General features: G+C 47.7%; 1 protein-coding gene across 6 annotated transcripts in view; it reads left to right on the forward strand.

Annotated features, from left to right (window-relative positions):
- Positions 1 to 18682, forward strand: part of ZFHX3 (zinc finger homeobox 3) — a 511657-nt gene that overhangs the window by 416757 nt on the left and 76218 nt on the right. For all 6 annotated transcript variants that reach the window (XM_040707006.2, XM_046899383.1, XM_046899384.1 and 3 more), the window contains one exon: positions 2240 to 2736. In XM_040707006.2, coding sequence (XP_040562940.1) covers positions 2240 to 2736 — 497 coding nt within the window. The remainder of the gene's footprint in view (positions 1 to 2239; positions 2737 to 18682) is intronic.

The following is an 18682-nucleotide window of genomic DNA, read 5'->3' on the forward strand; positions in this document are numbered from 1 at the left end:
ATGTTCTCCTTTCCTTCAGCTATTCATAGTACAGTTTATTATTAGTCCAGAAGGACGTGAAAGTCATATGAGAGAACAACAACACAAGATACTAAAAAAATGAAAAAGAAAATGGAGGAACTCAAGTGATTATAACTTAAAGTAATTATCTTAATTATCCCTTTTTTTTTTCCTTTTTTTTCCTTTTTTTTTTTTTCTTTGATGTCTCAGCTTGCATCTTTGGGAGGTCAAGGACGTGAGCTTGTCTGGTATATTTTCAGTAGCTCCAAGTTGCCACCCGCTGTAACTGACAATTGCTTGTAATGTAGCTTGCAGCAGCATGTAATGTTACGGAGTCATCTATGGGTGCTTTCTTGGGATGCACCCCTTTTGGGACTCAGAGTCTCCTTGCTGAAGTAAGGGAGGTTGGCATGAGAGGAGCTGGGAGTATTTTAGCTGAAACCTCTTGAAGTGCATTATGAGGCCTTGAGCGTCTGTGAGCTTGCCTGGAAAGTGATTTGTGAGCAGTACACTTGATGGTTATAAATTTCAAGCTGAGGATCATGGAGGGAGGCCCTTCCCATGTCAATAAGCACTTGACACAAGTTTAGCTCATTAAACTCATACACACGCTGTGAACTTTGTTAGAAATCAAGCACATTTTTCCCATTTTTACTCTTCAGTCCAAAACTGAGCTTGAGAAGAATATTAATAAATCAGAAGATATTGCTTACAGGTTTTTACTGCACGATGCGTTTAGGAAAGGTGGGTTCAAAGAGAGGATTTCAGGATGTGTCCTAAGAGGAATGCTTAGAAACATTACTGCGATTAGGAGATGCGGGCTGTGGAAGGCAAGTGATGGATCCCCTGTTCTCTGTGTGAGGCAGTGTGAGCAGCAGTGCAGGAGTAGCTGTGGAATTGAGCAATGGCATGGCAAGATAGAAACGATTTGAGAAAGAGGACCGTGGCTGTGTTGGCAGAAGGGCAGGGCTCTGGCACTGGGCTTGTCCCGTGCAGGTGCCTGCACCGGCTGTGGCTGCATGCCTTCAGAAAGTTGAGATGCAGTTCTGGTACCCGCCCCAATGCGACACGGCCTCGCGGTGGTGGCTGTTTCTCAGCAAGCAGGTTGAACCATAAGAAACTTTTTGATGGGCTGGGTAACTGTTGGCCTGAAGGTTTCTTTGATAGAGTCAGATTTTTAAGCCAAGCTATGACATAAGATCAAAGTAGAATACCGAAAAGCTGCAGGCGGAGCATAAGTGTCTTCAAAATGGAAAAAGAGAGCAAGGTGGAGCAAAGGTCCTAAGAAGAGGCTCGTGGTGGGTCTCTGTGCTTTCACATAAAAAGTTAATGTTAGAAAAAAGTCTCTGTCCGTATCTTCAAAGTACTCTGATGTAAATAAGAGCTTGCTGTATTCATTTACTGTAAGTGAACAGAGTTCAGCTCTCGGTTTGAACGGTAGATCTATGACATTTAAAGACAGCAAGCATCCTGCTGGTTTTCCTTGACATGTTATTGCACTCCCATTAGTAATAATGGTTGTCTTTTCCTTGGATGTACAAAGCATCTATCAGCACTGGTTTTAGGAGGCTGCCATTTCAAACTGTTGGATGAGAGAGCAGATCTGAGTGGCACTGTTCAGACTGGGTTTTGTACATGCCATGTTCTGCATGTTGTCTGCTTCTGACTGCAGTGTGGTGACCTAACTGTGCAATACTCGTGTAGCTGTAACTGTATCATGCTCATACTTGTGGCCAAGGTCTGTTCTTCTTTGCTTGTTTTTCCTTTTTGAGACTGTGCTCAGGTACTGCACAAGGCAGCATTTCTTGCTTCTTCAGGTAAGCAATTAAAAATAGGATAAAGTGTTGTCCTGTTCCTGATACGACCACAGAGAATTGCAGTGCAGTGCTAAGGAACTTTTCCTTCTCAGAAGCACTGTAAGAAGTAGAGCTTTTGTTGTCAGCTTTCACAGGCAGAGGGTTGGATACTTCTCTTTCGGAGCTTGGTGTCTGTCTACAAGGTAGGTAGCAAGGGCTGCTGCAGTCCTGTCCCAGCCTTACATGCTGGCTCCTCTTTTTTTTTCTGCAGATATAGTACAGAATTGAGGGATAAATGAAGGGACAGCAGTGCTTTGCTTTTGCTATGATTTTGGTGAGTGCAAGAGTTGCAGTGGGAGCATATGTTCCGCTGCGTGCTATTCTTCTGGCAAGTGAAGGATTGAGCTTTTCTGACCTCTTTCTCCCCTTTTTCCTTCGTGCAGTGGGTGGAGAGATCCCCCTGGACATGCGGTTAGGCGGTGGACAGCTGGTGTCTGAGGAGCTAATGAACTTGGGTGAGAGTTTCACGCAGACAAATGACCCATCACTGAAGCTCTTCCAGTGTGCTGTGTGCAACAAGTTCACTACAGATAATTTGGACATGCTGGGCCTCCACATGAACGTGGAGCGCAGCCTCCCTGAAGATGAATGGAAGGCAGTGATGGGAGATTCATACCAGTGCAAGCTGTGCCGCTACAACACACAGCTCAAGGCAAACTTCCAGCTCCACTGTAAGACGGACAAGCATGTACAGAAATACCAGCTGGTAGCACACATCAAGGAGGGTGGGAAGGCCAACGAGTGGAGGCTGAAGTGTGTGGCCATTGGGAATCCGGTGCATCTGAAATGCAATGCTTGCGACTACTACACCAACAGTCTAGAGAAGCTGCGTCTTCACACAGTGAACTCGAGGCATGAGGCCAGCTTGAAGCTCTATAAGGTAAGGGTTGGCTTTGCTTCATCTTCCTTCATTGCCCAAGTGCTGGAACAAAGGAGGATCTCCTTTGAACCTCAGTGGATTGTGATCCTTTGGAGACAGGCTGCTCAGCGCTCTCCAGCAGGACCCAGTCTCACTTGTGCAATACGGGGTTTTGGCTTTTGTTATCACAGCGCCTGCAGATTTTAAAGCCTTCAGCCAACGAGCGTTGATTTCGGGATGCTTTAATGGGGTCTTCAGTGTCTTAGTTTCACGTGTGTGTCAGATGGCACTTTTATATGCAACAAATGGCAGTCATTTTTGAAAATGTGCAAGATGTAATTAGCCACAGTTTATTCCCTTTCGTAAGGTGAATTGTTAACCCACATGAGATGCTTCAGAAGAACCTGAAGGCTTTTGCTCTTCTGAAAGAAATGGGTTATTCTGGCATGGAGAGTGCTGAGTGGAGCGAGCAAGGATGGAAGAAAGGATGGAAGAGGGTTGCCATCACTGTGTGTTTATGCTCTGCATGTGTTAATGCCAGGATCTGTAAGGAAAGTGTTGCTTGACACTGGAAAAGGGAGAAGGTGGGAAGAGAAACCTGTGTACGAGTGCACGTATGATTGTGCACATGGCCACGCAGTTTGGAGGCATTGCAGGATTCCATCCGTGGTAATACTTGGCCTGGGACTGCCATCTTGTTTTCCTTCCTCTCTTCGTGTGTTTGTTTGTTTCGGCCTCATTTTGTGTCTTTACAGCCATCTTCCTTTCCCTGACTTCTCTTGCTCACAACCCCCTCCCCTTGCTGGCCTGAACCCTGTGGGCTGTAACCCAAGAGGAGCTCCGGATACAGTAAATAGTCCTTTCACTTGTGCAGCAGAATTGCTCCAGACGTTTCTATTGATTTTCACTGGACTTAAAGCTTCACCTTTTTCTCTAATCATCCCATAATGGCTTTAGTATGATCAATCAGGTACGAATTGCCATAAATCTAAGCAGCTGCATACCTTCCATTCACACATGCTATGCTGCTGGTTGCCTTCTTTCTCTCACTTTTTTTTTTTTTAATCTGTCCTCATACTCTTCCCCACTTTTCTTCAAATACGGTGATATTTTTTTATATTGAAATACGTATGTGTAAGGAGATGATATTTTTTTCTTTTTTGATTGTTTCTCAGTTATTTTTATTTATGCATTTTAAAACTTGACACTGAGTGATACAGTATCCCACCCATGTTATGGTGCAGATACATTATCTTTCAATACTCAGATTTTTCTAGGAGTGAGCAGTTCTAGCATATCCAGAGAGGAAGGATATCACCAGGACCAGTTCAGAAGCTTTGCCTAGAAACACGATCATTGGACTTTTCTGAAGTTGACAGGGAAGTGGTCAGTTGAAGAACAGAGTACAATTCTGCTGAGCTTGCCACCAAGACCAAAGTCACTGTGATGGCAACCAGCATAATGCAGGACTCCAGCTCAGAAGCAGTCGGGTCTTCCCTTGTGCTTCTGCTCAGATATGCAAGGGACCTGAGACAGTAAAATCACTTTGGAAGGTGGGAATATAAATATTGCTCCGAGACTTCAAAAAGGCAGCTGAGGAGTCAAGTCTTGTGTGTGTGTCTGGTAACTGTCACGGCCTGAACCACTTATCGAGCACCTGGGGAGAGGACCCAGTCAGCCCTGGGAGCACAGCTGAAGGCAATTCAGTTGTGCAACCAGAAGGGGTGGAGCCTGGCTGCCCCTCTCTTAAACCCCATTGAAGGGCTGACTGCCACTGGGGAAGGAGCTCTGGTTGGAGATTCCTCCTTGGTGGAGTTTTCCCTGTGAGCCTCGCTCTTGTGAGATGAATGAGCACTGTTATTTTCCCTTTGAAGTACCAGCCTATCTGCTCTGGTCCCTTTGTTGTTGTGCTCCACTACTGCCCTTCCACTGCATTAATCTTTCCCGTTGTAACAGTGTGGAATTCAATTTGGGATACAAAAGAGGTATTTGAAAACTCTGAGTTTTGATACTTAACACTGTTCCCTTAAATTTTTGATCCAGACTCTTCATTGATAGTGGTTTTTACTAGATAAGAACCAACTGGGGCTCTAGAGCTCTAGACGCACTGCAACTGGAGAAAAGGTTGGAGGGCATGCACAAACAACTATACCTCGTGCACTAAGATTCCTGTAATGTTCTGCTCAGGTGAGGAGGAACTGTTATTTTTGAGGTTCGTAAGAGGCCTGGCAGTGCTCAGAGTTGCTACAGTCTTGCTTTGCTTCTGATGTGAAAGCAGTGAAACACCAAAGAGTAACACACATCAGAGTAGTGAAATAATTGTGTGGTCCATACATGAGTGTAACAAAAATGCTGAGTCACAGTCTGAAGCAGTGATTGAGCACCTGGAGGGAAGGCAGGGCCAGCCCAGGGGAGCTCAGGTGCATGCAGTGTACCCGAGTGACGAGAAGGGTTGGAGCCAGGACCCACCCCTTCCAGAGCTCACTTAAGGGCTGGCAGTGGAGGTGAGGGTATCTCGCTGGAGATCCGTGCATACCTGAGGCCTTACTAGGGTAAGCAGATGCTTTCATTTGTTTCTGTGCCCACAGCTGTGGCATTTGAGCATATCACCTGCTGCAGCGCAGGACTTTGCTACTATGATATCTGTGCTGTGCTTTCTATTGTGTTACGGTGAGCTTACTCGTGTGTTTGTATAAAGTCTTGAAACGCACAGTATGGGATTTTCTTTGTTTTGATAAACTTAAGAGTATCATAAAACGTAGCTCATGTTGCTCTGCCCAACAGCTCACCTGCCTGCTGTGGTAGAGGACAGCAGAAGGCAGGATTCAGAGCACCCTGCACCAGCATTATGGGAGTCAGTGCTTGACCTCTATGGATAAAGTGAGCTGTTTTCTGAGTCCTCCATGCAGTTCTTGCCATCTTCAGAGTGGTTGTAATGCCGCGTCTCTTTTGATAGCTGAAAAGGTGCAGTGGGAGTGGGGGTAGTTCACAGAATGGTTTCTCTTCTCTCAGGCCTTGGTGTGGTCTGTAGTAAATTGAGATTGATTGGATGTTATTTTTCCTCTTGCTAATGTAATCCATTAGCCTGGCACATGCATAATCAGTTTAGAGCACAGTTAACTGGATGTAATCGAGTTCTTCCCTGCCTGCTGGAGAAAATCCTCTCCAGATGCTGCTGGGTGAGAGCACATACTAGGCTTATCACACACAATCCTCCTTATTCTGCTTTTTTGCCATTTTCATCTTAAATTACCTGGTTTTGGCTGTTTGCACTGCCCAAGAGCCTCTTCTGTTGCTGCTACCTGTTGCCAGAAGTGTGATCTGGAGACGCTGTTACCCATAGTCTGGTGAACCTTTCAGGCATCTGCATTGCTTCCAGTGTTGGGGAAGGTTTGGTATTCTGCTGCCATCTTTGTCCTGCGCGCCGTAATAGCTCTGATCAGCCAGCCCTCTTCCCACGTCAGCAGCACAGCTGTGGGGCCTGAGGAACCAGTGGGGTCTGGTGATCCTTTATCCTTTTGTTGCCCCAGAGTCCTCTACTGTCCTGCTAAAATCCTGGAGCTAAATTGGAAATTCTGTTATTAATCTGTCTCTTACCGGGAGAGTGCTGTACTTGTGCCTCTGACCACGTCTTCTCATCTCCTTTGTGTGACTGGTGTTTTTTATTTTCTCAGAGAAACTTCCTGGGAAGCAGGAGTACTGCTGTAAATGTGCGATGCCGTTGCTAAGATGGCACGAGGTGGCTGTGGGGGCTTGGGATAGATGGCAGCTGGGAGGACCCCTCTTGTCGCAGTTAGGACAGCCTGATGAGCGTGGTACACCACTGGGGTTGGGTTGTGCCAGTGGTTTGAGCAGACGGGTGGGGATTGTGCAGACTCCTCACCAGTGCAGGCGTAGTGCAGCAGAAGCAAAGTCTTGTGTCCTCGTGAACACAGAAGTCTGAAGCAGACTTGCAGCAAGAGGTCAGGCACGAGTTCCCAACATCTGTTGCACAGGTGGAATTTCCAGAAGGGATCAATGCGAGAGCAAGAGCCAAGTTTGAACGTCTCCTACAGCTTCCTGAGAACCACTAGTTCAGAACCTGTAGCTCCATCGGAATTGGTGTAAACAAAGAACAACTGAAGAAAGACGCTGCTGGCCAGACTGCCGACGGAGTGCACGCGTTCGCTTCGTTCGGTGTCTTCCTTTTCTGCCTTTGTAAGCGCTGAGTTAACTTTTTTCAGGGAATGGGATCTGGAGGAGGTGGGATAGGGTTTGGGCTGCAGCGTGCCCTTCAGAGAGGCTCTTTGTTAACAAGGAGATGCAGAGCAAATGGGAAGAAGGTTCCTTAATGTCAGTACTCGAGAAACTAGAAACACTGAAACTTTCTGGGTCTGTGCTGTCATGGAAAGAGACAAAGATGACCAGAACAGAGGGCAGCTGCAAACCCAGCTGGAGGTGGTGGCAGTCCCCTTCCACCACCAGGCAGCACTCGCCTCCTACTCCCCGTCCTATGGGGATGTGTTTGTGTCCTTTGAGAGCAGAGGCTGAACAAGAAAGATTAATCTCAGGGAGGATTAAAAATGAAACAGCCAGCGAAAGCCCAGGGAAGTGGCAGGTACAGCAGCTGGATGGAATGACTTATGTGAAGGCAATAAATACACTTTGGAATTAGCTTAATGCACAGGTCCGGGCTGCAGCAGAGCAGAGGAATGGGCAGCAGTTGCTCGCCTTACTCTGAAAGCAGAAAAATAAGGAGCACCTGGTATGATTAGCAACAGGGTTAAAATGGAAAAATGCACTTTTGTGTGGCGCATCATTTGTCTGTGAACTCATTGCTGTGGGTTGTTATAGAGAGCAGACAAGGAGGTGGATTGAAAAAGGAGCGGGACAGATATGTGAGGAGCTGGTACATTGGTGCTCATTAAATGGTAATTGAGATGCAAACTCTGGCTCCATAGGTTCTCAAATAGCTGGTAGCTGGAAGCTTTGATTATGTACTGGGGAAGGTTTGTTATGCATCTGCCCTGTTTCCTCTTACGAGCTCCACTGCTAGTGGCTGCTTTCTGCATGGATTTGGGATGGATCGATCCTTGATAGCACCCATTATGGCTGTTATATGTTACCAATACTCCTGTCTGCCAGCATCCACATTGGGCAGCACACTGCTTGTCCCTGACTCTCTGTTGTGGTATTATTTGTCATCTTTGGGGGTGTGTTGGCTTTAATATGCATAAGAGGAATTCTTTAGACATAACAAATTGCCATCTCATTAAAATCTGGTCACTATTTTTGCATTAATGTGAGATAACAGGGCCAGAATTTTGTAATACGGCAAAGCTGAGATCTCACCCCTCTGCTGGGCTGACAGTCGGTGTTTCTGTGGGGTGTCAGTGTATGAAAGCTCGGTGTTTTTCCAGGCAAGGACTTTAAAGGAAGTATCTTGGGTTTTCAAGTTTTAGAAAGAGGAAAAGAATCAGAGAATTGATGGCATCACTGAGCTGCAAATAAAAGAAGTTCTTGTCTTTTGATGATACAGGAAACTGAAGTGGAAACTTTTTTGTTTCTGTTTGTTTTTAAATGCATTTTAATCAGCCTACCAGAAGTTTAGAAGACACTCCACATCACTCCGTCTGTCAGCATCTGCTGAACACACAGAACACTGCGGGGGGGGGGAAGTGAGGATCTGTTTGTCACTGCTGTGCCCCCAGGTGCTGGGACCAGACGGGGACACTCTGGGAGCAGTGGGCACTGCCAGGGCTGTGCAGTTGGTGTCACCCCGCTCTGAAGTACCTTCATGGTGTGACAAAGGCAGAGGGAAGTGTGGTTGAGGTTTGATTTGCATCAAAAACTTCCCTCGGTGTTTGCATTTTAGGGCTTGTAGGGTCAGGGTGCCCACAGAGTCTGTTGTGCATATTCCAGAGGATTTAGAGCTGTATTAACCTTTAATTTACAGACTGTTTCTTTTTGTAAGTTTATCTTTTAAACTGCAGATGCTGCATCTGAGCTCTGAATTGAGAATGTGGATTTTGCTGGAAGCCCATTTAAATTGCAGATTAAGGGTGCTTTCAACTGCTTTCCTACAAGGCCTGAGCTTAAAATTCCTATGGCATCTTCACAAGTGAAGATCCATTAAAAGTCTCCCCACAAAATTGTTTTAAAGCTGGTCTCTGAAACCTTTCATTCCTATCTGCCATCCTCTGGCCTTGGATAAACTCATAATGGAGGATGAGCTCATGAACTGAAAGTGCTCTGAGGACCACAGCGTGTGTGAATCTGGGCCGGGCACGGGGTGCTGCTGAGCTCACAGCCACAGAAGTTCTCTGGGCTGTGCTGGGGCTGTACTGGGGCTGAGCACCCTTCCTGGGCCAGCACTGCTCCCCGAGCACTGCAGGCTCAGCAGCACACAGAGCCAGCTGCTTTTCACCATAAAGCAACTTACGGGAGGACCAAACCCCTGCGGTCAGGTTCTTCATTAATGCCCTACTGGGACAGCAAATATTTTAATACAACAGCCACTTGCTGTCCGTTTAACCCTTTCAGAAGCCTGCCTCATAGAACTGCAGTTTTTTTGAGTGCCAGCATGCTCTGTCAGATTATCCTGTCACTAAAGGAGGTGGTGGTGTGTGGGTTTTTTTTTTTTTTACCTTCAGGTATTTAATAGTGAGGTAGTACAGAATTTAAAAAAAAATAAAATCATACTTTCTTTATATACTTCATTTTGAAAGGCTTGAAATCAAAACTGCTGAGAATACTCAGCGCTGCCTGCTGAATGTTTTATTTATGGCCTTTGGGCACTTAGACTGTTCTGTCAACAGTTCTCCAGTAAGTACTGTGCCACGAGCAGCCTGGTGTAAAAGCAACCCAAGTAACAAATCGGAGACTGCAGCTGGAGTGGCAGCCAGTGCACAGCATCAGGTATCAGCAGTTAGCCCAGACACATAGCCACAGCTCACTGTAAAGCAGGGTTTAAAATTCAGATTTAGAATTGCTCAAATAGAAAGGAAGAAGAAAAGCCAAAGTGTTTCAGCTGGTGCTTGTCAGTGCAAGGTCTCCGATGGTGGAGGGGATGAGGACAAGTTGGCTGTGGTCATTACTTTGATCTAAGACTGGTGATATAAACTCCTGTTTATAGTCTCCGTTTAAATATTTGAAGGCTGTAATGAAGTCAGGGGTGTGGGTCCCTCCTGTACCGCTGTGGGAAGTTGCTCCTCTGCAGAGGAGAGTGTGGAGAGTGAACCTGTGTCAGAGACTCCAGTTAGGATCCCAAAGACCTGTGCTTTGTTTTTCAGTCAGCCACTGTGAGCGCAGGCTGATGCAGAAATGTGTACCCACTTACCTTCCTGCCTGCAGCTGTAGCACTATAAAGGGGAGCTTCAGGCAGAAGAGCTGATGGGAGGTTTGTGTGGCAAGTAATGAAGCTGTAGGTCAGGAGTTTGTTGTTCCTGTGGACCAGCGGGTGGGACTAGAACAGCCTGGGTTGGAGGGCTGATGCAAATAGGTGGAGGAGGTCTTTGTTTCAGGCTGCAGTTGGCAGCAGAGTGGCACTGTCAGGCTGTAAGCTCATGCTTAGTGGTGTCTGCTGCGAATCTGCATTCAGTGCAGAGTGCCTTTGGTCCCATGGTCCTACCTGGACAGCGGGTTTCTGCTGTGGGCACCAGGCTTTCAGTGTGCTGGGCAGCAGCCCCCGCCAGGTGACTGAACGCAGCTGCAGGCTCTGCTGGCATGCTCCATGAAATAATGGATGTCTGGTAACGTTCATTTCTCACAGTGGGTTGATGGGCGAGCTGGGAAGGATGCCATCGGGTGCTTCCCCAACCTGTTCAGTGTGACAAGGAAAGGACTCCTCGTTTCTGTTGGGCTGTGCTAGTGCTGCCAGGTTACAAGGAGCACTGCCTTCTCCCCTCCTAGATAACTGAGCTATTTCTGAATAAAATTTCCTAACAGCTGAACTTCTAAAAACTACTGTGAAAGTAGCATGGGAGGTTCTAGCTTTGCAGTCTCCTAGGAAATTGATTAAATAAGCAATGTGTGCATGATACATAACTCATTATTGTAGTGCTTTGTTTTCTTATACCTGCCAGTCGTTAAAACCTCTGGTCTTGGGCTGCACTGTGTGCTGTCAAGTTCTGCAATTTAAATTGGGCAATAAGTTGCACTTGTGCAACAGGTTCTCTGAAAGCTGTGCCTTCAGGTGCAGTTGGATGAGCTCTGGTAAGCAGTTCTGCAGCTGTTGGAAGATACCTGTCTCCAGGTTACGTTGCCTCTCTGCCAAGCCACAGAAGACAGGCTTGGTGCTGACGTGTGGCTGCGTGGGCCGGGCAGTGCCTGGGGAGGGACAGCAATGCCAAAATGCTGCCGCCATCTCATATGTGAATGCTTATTTAAAACCTCAGCTGAGTTGTTTTGTCCCTTGCTGTCTTTGGCACGTTTGCAGGTGTCTGTGCCCAGATGTGGCAAGGCAGTGCGTTGGTGATCCATGGTGAGGAGTAGACTCTGTCCCATGTGGCTCTGGGGGGCACTTAGCACGTCTGTGCACAGTAAAGATAACAAGCAGGCGTTGGAGTCGGTTGATTTTTTTTTTTGCAGCTTTGTATCAAAATTCTCCAGCACTCCTTCCCTTGACTGCACTTTGAATCCTTCCCGTTGCCTCAAGCTGCAAGGAATTAACAGTCTGGATGTTGTGGCACAATATGGTAAGGCTGCTGGAATCAATTTGCAGTAAAAATATTTGCTTCAGTACTGGCTTGATTTATGTAGGAGTTGTCTTACACCTCAGCTGTTACGCTGCTTTTGTCCTGACACTAAAAATGCGTGCCTTGATCCCTTCCATCCCTCTCTTGCTCTGCAGTTAAAATAGGGACATGGGTTTCTAAGAAGGTCCCTTTATTTGGCCATTTGAATCACCCATGAAGTGCAGTTAATCCCAGGATCCTGGTTGCCTCACTGCCCCATGCACAGTGTCTGTGCCCTGCAGAGCAGGGTGCTGTCATTGTGCAGTTTGCTGGGAGTCAGATCTCAGGCAGGGGAGGTGGGAAGGGCAGAGAGCTGAGGCGGAGGCCAGGATGCTCTGATCTAATTTGAGAGAATGTAAAAAATTTGTGTTTTATCCATTCCTTTCATCCTGGGGTTACAGAGCTGGCAAAGATTGATGCACGTGGTCTGTTTGGATTTCAGTACTTTGTGTGGCAGTTCGGGTCCCCTGACCTGCTGTCGCTTCTCTTCAGCTGCGTAATGGCCTCCGGACTTTATTTCCGCCTCTTTTCCTGAATATGCATTACAGCCCTGTCCCACCCACTCCGCTTTCTCATGCTTGGAGAACGATAGTTACAAAGAAAATCACCTGGGGAAGTTTCAGGCAGCAGTAACAAAGCCTATTTCCACAGAGGGGAGGCTAATTACACAGCTAATTAATCCAACAGATGTCACTTTAAATGCCTGTTTCTTTGTGATTCTGTTGCACACATCATGCTGGTTAAACAGACTTCATGGACGCTGTTCAGAGTGCCTGCACAGGCTGTTGGAAACTGCTGTTTGAGACCCCGGTGTGTGTTGTTAGTTTCACAAGGTTTGTATCAAGAGGTGAAGCCCTGGAGTTCAGTCTAGACTTTGCTCAAAACAAACTGCGCACAGAGAAACACCTCTTGGTGCGTCCTGTTGGTTTGAAACGTCTGATACAGCAGTGGCGAGTGTTAGATTGTTTACATTCTTGCTGTGGAAGTACTGAAGAGAGGTGGAGATGTTGGGAGAGGAGACCCTGCCCGGTACTCCAGGAGTGCACTTTGGCTCGAGGAGAACAGAATTTGGAAACCTGAGCCTCTCCTTTAAGGTCAGCAGTTCAAATCCAATGCGCTCCTGCAGCGCCTGAAGCTGCTGTCTGTCTGATGTGAAATGCAGTCGGTCTGGTTCCAGCCAGCAGCTCCTGTGCCATCGGGCAGGTTCCCTTACTGTGTCTCCCCGGGGTAAGAAAAAATGAACGCAGGAACATTTCTCTGACATCTTGAGCAAGTCGCTTCTCGTCCAGGCAGTGGATGTGTCCGAGGGTTCCCCACCAGGAGGAGGGCATGCTTTGTTATCCTCATGCGGAGCTGAAGGTCAGTGGTCTCTGTGACAGCTCCTGTCACCTCTTTGGGGCTCAGTCTGAGGTTCGATCTGCTGTGTTTGGTACGGAACTGGAGAATTCGGGGCTTTGGGAACAACGCAGTGCTGGTGGTGACTTCGTACGCTGCAGTGTTCTGTGTCCCTAGCGCTGTTCTGAAGGCTGGTATCATCGAGGCTGGGAGTGAAGGCTTAGGCTGTGTATTTAACCCTAGGTAACTGATGCTGTTGTTAAATGCTGCCATGCTGCATCTGAACATCCCAATTTGAGACTCTGATCCTTAAATATCCCATTTTCTGGGATGTTTCTGGGTGCGTGCCCTTCTAGTTCAGCGTTTTATTCTGCTTTTATACAGCTTAGTGAGAATGTCTTCTGGGAACAGAAGCCATGCAGAGCTGTCTGCAGTGCGGGTCAAAGGCCCACAGCATTGCTCTCAAAGTATGGCTGCTGGAGTCAGAACACACTGACTCTGCTTTGGGTACAACAGGTGACATGGTCCCAAGGACACCGGATAGAACAGTGTGTGTGAAAGAAGCAGCAGAGGTGCAGTCCAGGGAAAGAGCATCTTTCTCAGGGTCTTAACATTATCGGTAAATCACAGTTGGCATACTTGATTCAGTGTAATGGATGTGTTCTCATTTCCCACAGCTGATGAGGATTATATCAGCTTGGTTTAACAGTCTCATTTTCTGCTCCCAGTGCACACTTGTTTTAATGTGTTTCAGTTAATGAGGTAGAAGAGAGAATGAGGTGTTACTGTTTATGTACAGACAGCAAGTCTGTGCGGAGGGCTCTGGAGCCCGCGCAGTCCCTTCCCATTGCTCTCAAAGGGACGGCATTAGCCAGCATTTATAGAAAATTTATTGGCTGTGGTTTATTCAGGTAACATTCTTCCCACAAGTGCATATTTCTCTCGTGCCTTCCCTCCACGCTGTTGCAGGCTGCCAGCTGTGTCACCAGCAGCCCTGCAGGAGGGGCCAAGCCAGGCAGGGTGTCCCAGGTGCTGCATCTCACGGTGCAGCACCACGTGTGGGATGTGGCAAAGCTTTGAGATCTACCTGGGGTGGAAAGTCTGTGAATGCCTGCAGTGATGTGGCTGGAGCACTGTGTATGCCATAGCATGGACCAGGTCAGGGCTGCCCTGTGGTGGGTAGGGGCAGCATGGCCAGGCACTGCCAGCTGCTGACCCACAGGAAAGAGTCTGCCCTCAGACAGCAGGTTGTCCTTGCCACAGAGGCAGATGCTTCCTGTGGTGTGGGCAGCGTTTCTACAGCCCCGTGCCCTGCTGCCGGAGGTGCCTATGGGTAGTTAGCGCCGTTCCCCGATGCCTGTCCAGGCACCAGCTGTTGGCATCATGGCCGGGGCCAGCGCCTCGCGGCCTTTGAAGGTAGAGCTGCTGTTGGATTGAGCAGGAATAAACAATCACCGTGTCTTAGTTCCCCCACCTTTGGTGGATCAGCTCTATAAATTGTCAGCCCATTGACATTTTAATGTGAATTATGTCATATGGTATCCCCTTTGATTTCAACATGCCTCGGTTTGTAAATACACGAGCCTCTCAAAGGCTTGTGGTTAGCGTACACGCAGGAGGCCTCGGGCTTTTTGGTGGGGAAGGAGCACAGTGTTTGTCTCGCAGCTGGCGTGCTGGCTCTGCGGCTGCACAGCCGTGCTCGGGGCACGTGCAGCAGTGGCTGCCCTGGGGCTGGTGGGGCACTGCAGCACGGGCTGCCCCTGTGCTGGAGCTGGGCCCTACTGCATGCTGCCAGCCCCGGGCTGGGGCTCTGCTCTTGTGAGGGGCAATCAGCTTCTCAACGCCTACTGCTGGGGTCACACTGGTGTCACTGCCCCATCAGGTAGGCCTGGTCCCTGCGTCCCTCCAGACTTCCCTGTGGCCGTGTGCCCTCTGTCTGCCCTCCCCTCCCATAGGGGTGCTGCAGGGAAGCTCCCGATTCTGGAGGTTGCCACTTCTTGGATTGGCCTCTCTTTCTATTTTGTCCCTGACTCAGAGGAGGAGTTGTTTATTTTTTTGTGCATGTGCCAGGGAAAGGAGGATCCCTGTACAGAGGAGTGCAGAGCTGGGAGTTTTTGTGGGGCGACCGCCACCTCCCTGCCCTGTGTGTGACTTGCTGCCTTTGAGTGTGCCCCCCTCCCAGCACTGCTGCTGCAGGCTGCTCACCTCTGTAGGGCTGCATGCAATTGTGTTGTGTTGGGATGGTGGGGTTTTACTTCCATGGGTGGCCGCAGGTATTCCTGCTTGTGCTGCGTGTCAAGTAACCAGCGAGCAGTGCCCAGAGGAGGCACGAAGAGAGAGAGTGCTCCGAGTGGTTTTGGCTCTTGACCACCAGCTGCACTCCTAGAAGTTGAGCTGATGATGATGCCTGTGCACTGCTGGACATCCTTTTGGGGAGACCGGGTGCCAGAGCTAGTTCTTGAGTGTGCATTCGCCATAGGTGGAGGGAGAACAAAGATTTTGGAGTCTTGTAGATGGTGTATTTCAGGTTACAAGGTCCAGGTTACGGGCAGCTGTCTGCTGTGCATGTTTCCTGCGGTCCCACAGAGTAGCACTCCTGCTTTTATTGTTGCCATACCTTCTCACAAAACTATTTTTATTGTTTGTTTGGTTTTTTTTTACTTACCTGGATTTTCTGGTATATCCACTGTACTGCCCAGGAAGACCTGTTAAAATGTCTGTCTTTGGGCTGGGCAAGTAGATTATCAGGACAAGAAACGCTCTTCAATAGCAGGCACCGGCTCTGAGCACATACTTTGCAAAAAAGCTCATTACACATGCTACCAGAAATGAGAATCTTAAGGTCACTAAAGCAAATGCAGTTATACTTGCCATTTAGTAAATAGGATTTAGACATCTACCATCTCTTTACACTTCTCTGCAGTGAGTGGGCACTGTTCCCCAAAAGGTTTTGCTGCTTCCATTTTATTTCTGAATTGCAGTAGTCAGTAAGTATTCTTAATGCTGCTCAGTGCTGCCTTTGTAGTATTTACCATTTACTCCATGTATGTCTCCACAGACTTGGCATTGTGGATTGCAGATCCAGAATTGTTAAAACCAGTAAGTAATGCACCAGGCTTTCCCCAGGAGCTTTTTTTACCTTTATATAGCAAATACAAGTGGATGTGGATACTCTCAAACAAAGGATGCACCGAAGAGCAGAGGCATTTGTCATCACTGTTCTTATTCTTCAGTGGCCTTCCACAAGATCCGTATTTTCCCTTTTTTTTTTTTTTTTGTAGTCTCTCCTGCAGGGAATGGCTGGAACTGATATTCAGAGCAATTCTGGTCTCCTCTGGGTCCCCCTGTAGAAGTATATGGCAATTGAATTAATCTTTAGATACACATAGGACTTCTAATACACAAATCAGTGTTACTGTTGCACCAAAACAAAGCACTGTATACAAACTCGGGAAGCTTACAGCTCAACCTGTAAATATGCTCTGGCACAGAAATTTCTCCTTATTTTTTCTGTGCTCTCCTTGCGTGCTGCAACTGCTTTTCTTGGCCTTAAAGTGATTAGCAATGGAGAGTGACAGAAAGGGAGGGGGCAGGAGGTATTTCAGGTTGTCTCTTCTATTTCAGATGCAGTTTCCCATTTGCATGGTGCTCAGAGGATTGTGCTGGGAGTGCAGCTGAGCCCATCAGCATCCACGGGCAGCTCTCCAGCTCTGTACAATCGCACTCACTGTGATTTTTCTGATAGTGAAGTGCAGGTCATTTAGAATTCTTCGAGTTGGAAGGGACCTCTGAAGGCCATCTATTCCAACTCCCGTGCTATGAACAGGGATATCCCAGCCACATCAGGTTTCCCAGGGCCTGATCCAGCCTCGCCTTGAAAGTCTCCAGGGATGGGGTGTCAACCTCAACACTAGTGAACCTGTTCCAGTGCCTCACCACCCTCACTGTACAAGTTTAGTTTCTGCCCTTCTGTTAAGGATGATGATGTCTTGCGTGGGTGTCAGATGGAGGGATCAGAACCCAGACAACCTGTGTTGATGTTTTCCACCAAGGGGCTTGAAAAAGTCTGCAGCAAGGAAACAAGGCTGTGCAAGCCCCAACCTCCCAGGGTGTCTGAGGCCACATTTGCGCTTACTGTACCAGTGCCTGGGGGTTATGGGAGGATATTACCTCTGTTCCTGGCAATCCTACAAGCTGACAGCCTGTTGTGGCAAAATCAACCCACGTGTAGATCACAGGCTGCTTTGGGGATGTGTGTGTAACACAGGCCAAGCAGATCTGCTGCTGTGAATTATGGGCCCCTGACATGTCCTTTCTGTGGAATCTGGGCCTGAGAATGTGTGTAGGAACCGTTGCCTGTTCGAGGGCTGAAGAGCTCTTCCAGTTAAATGTGGGAGAGGCTGCAGCTGGGAGGCTGGGCGCCAGCAGCCCCTGGGGGCTTTCCTCGCAGAGTGATTGCTTGGTGGTGTGGGGTATGGAGCAATTGCCTCAATTTATTTACACAGTTCTTAAGACACAGTAGTGTCCATTCAGTTCATGGAAGTTCTCACAACCGTTTCCAACATAGAGTATATCATACTTCAGACTGCCTTAATTCAGCCCCTCCTTTGTGCGCAGGCATTATAGTAGTTTTTAATTATAAGTATTTCCATACATATTTTTCCAGTAGGAATCTTGCCTTATTCTGTGAATGAGTAATTATTCCGTTTCTTTTTATCTTCCTCTTTCATTGCATTGCCCCAGGCTTTGTCTAATACAATCCAAAGCTTTCACTGAATGAAGAATTATTTATTTTCTCATGGGCATTTCTGTGGTGCTCTGTGTTCTGTTTGTGTGTTTCACAGCCACTTAATGAACTTACCTTCACAGTGCTTGTCTGAAATCAAATGATGCTCCTATCCTTGTGTGTTGGATATACAGAAGCACAGGAACTGCATCAAAGGTTGTGGTTTTTAGATGCCCAGCTTGGTGCCCAGCCCTGCGGGCTATACCTCAGAAGAAGAGCTGTTCTACTGGGATGGCTTCACTGGTTTTATCTCTCCCTACCAGTTTTCACTTCACATTCAAGGCCCAGCTCAAATCCCTGGGAATTACTATACGTTTCCTCTTCCTGCTTCCATTCTGTTGTACTCACGTGGTGCACTTTCCCTTGGGCATGTGCCTTTATACCATCACAGTTTACACCACTGTGTTGCCACTGTCCAGCTTTCCTTTCACCGTAGCAACTTTCAGTGTGTCCCAGAGTGCAGACAGCGCGTTGTCCGGGGCTGTCCTGAGCTGATCTGTAAGGCCAGCATGACTGGGGTGCTGAGCAAGGAGGTGGTGTACGCTGTGTGGGATGCTGAAAAAGGGAATCAAACAGAAGGTGGTGATGATCCTCATGGCGTTGAGCAGATGGCGTTTTGGAAGGGCTGATGGACCTGTATCCAGGGGTATGTGTTGCTGTGCTGGGGATGCTGTGATGAGGCTGAAGGACGGGCGTTCACCAGCCCAGGTTGCACGCAGAGCTCCGGTTGGTTGGAAAAAAGTGGGAGGTGTTTCTCGAAGTGTTTCTCTGGGAGCACTGGTGGCAAGGGGTGAGCTTGGGCTGTTGTTCCTACGTGCATCCTGGCTGGCCTGCGTGAAGGGAGCTCGTGTCATCCATCTCTTTGGTATTGATATTCTTTGATTTATGGCGAGGATTAAAAAATTGTCTGGTGTATTGTTGTTGTTATTGTATGGTTATCTGTTGGGATTCAGTGTGGTACGTTGCTGTAGGAAGTTATAAAGAAACTATATGAAAACAAAGAAATCTTCAGTCTATCATAACGCTTGCAACTTCTCTAGAGAAAAATGAAACAATAAATACTGGACGAGGGGAGCTGATCTATGTCTGTAGTATTTTATTAAATAATGTAAACTCGGTGTGGTTTTCTGTG

Source organism: Gallus gallus, chromosome 11 (genome assembly GCF_016699485.2).
Source record: "Gallus gallus isolate bGalGal1 chromosome 11, bGalGal1.mat.broiler.GRCg7b, whole genome shotgun sequence".
NCBI classification, from domain to species: Eukaryota; Metazoa; Chordata; class Aves; order Galliformes; family Phasianidae; genus Gallus; species Gallus gallus.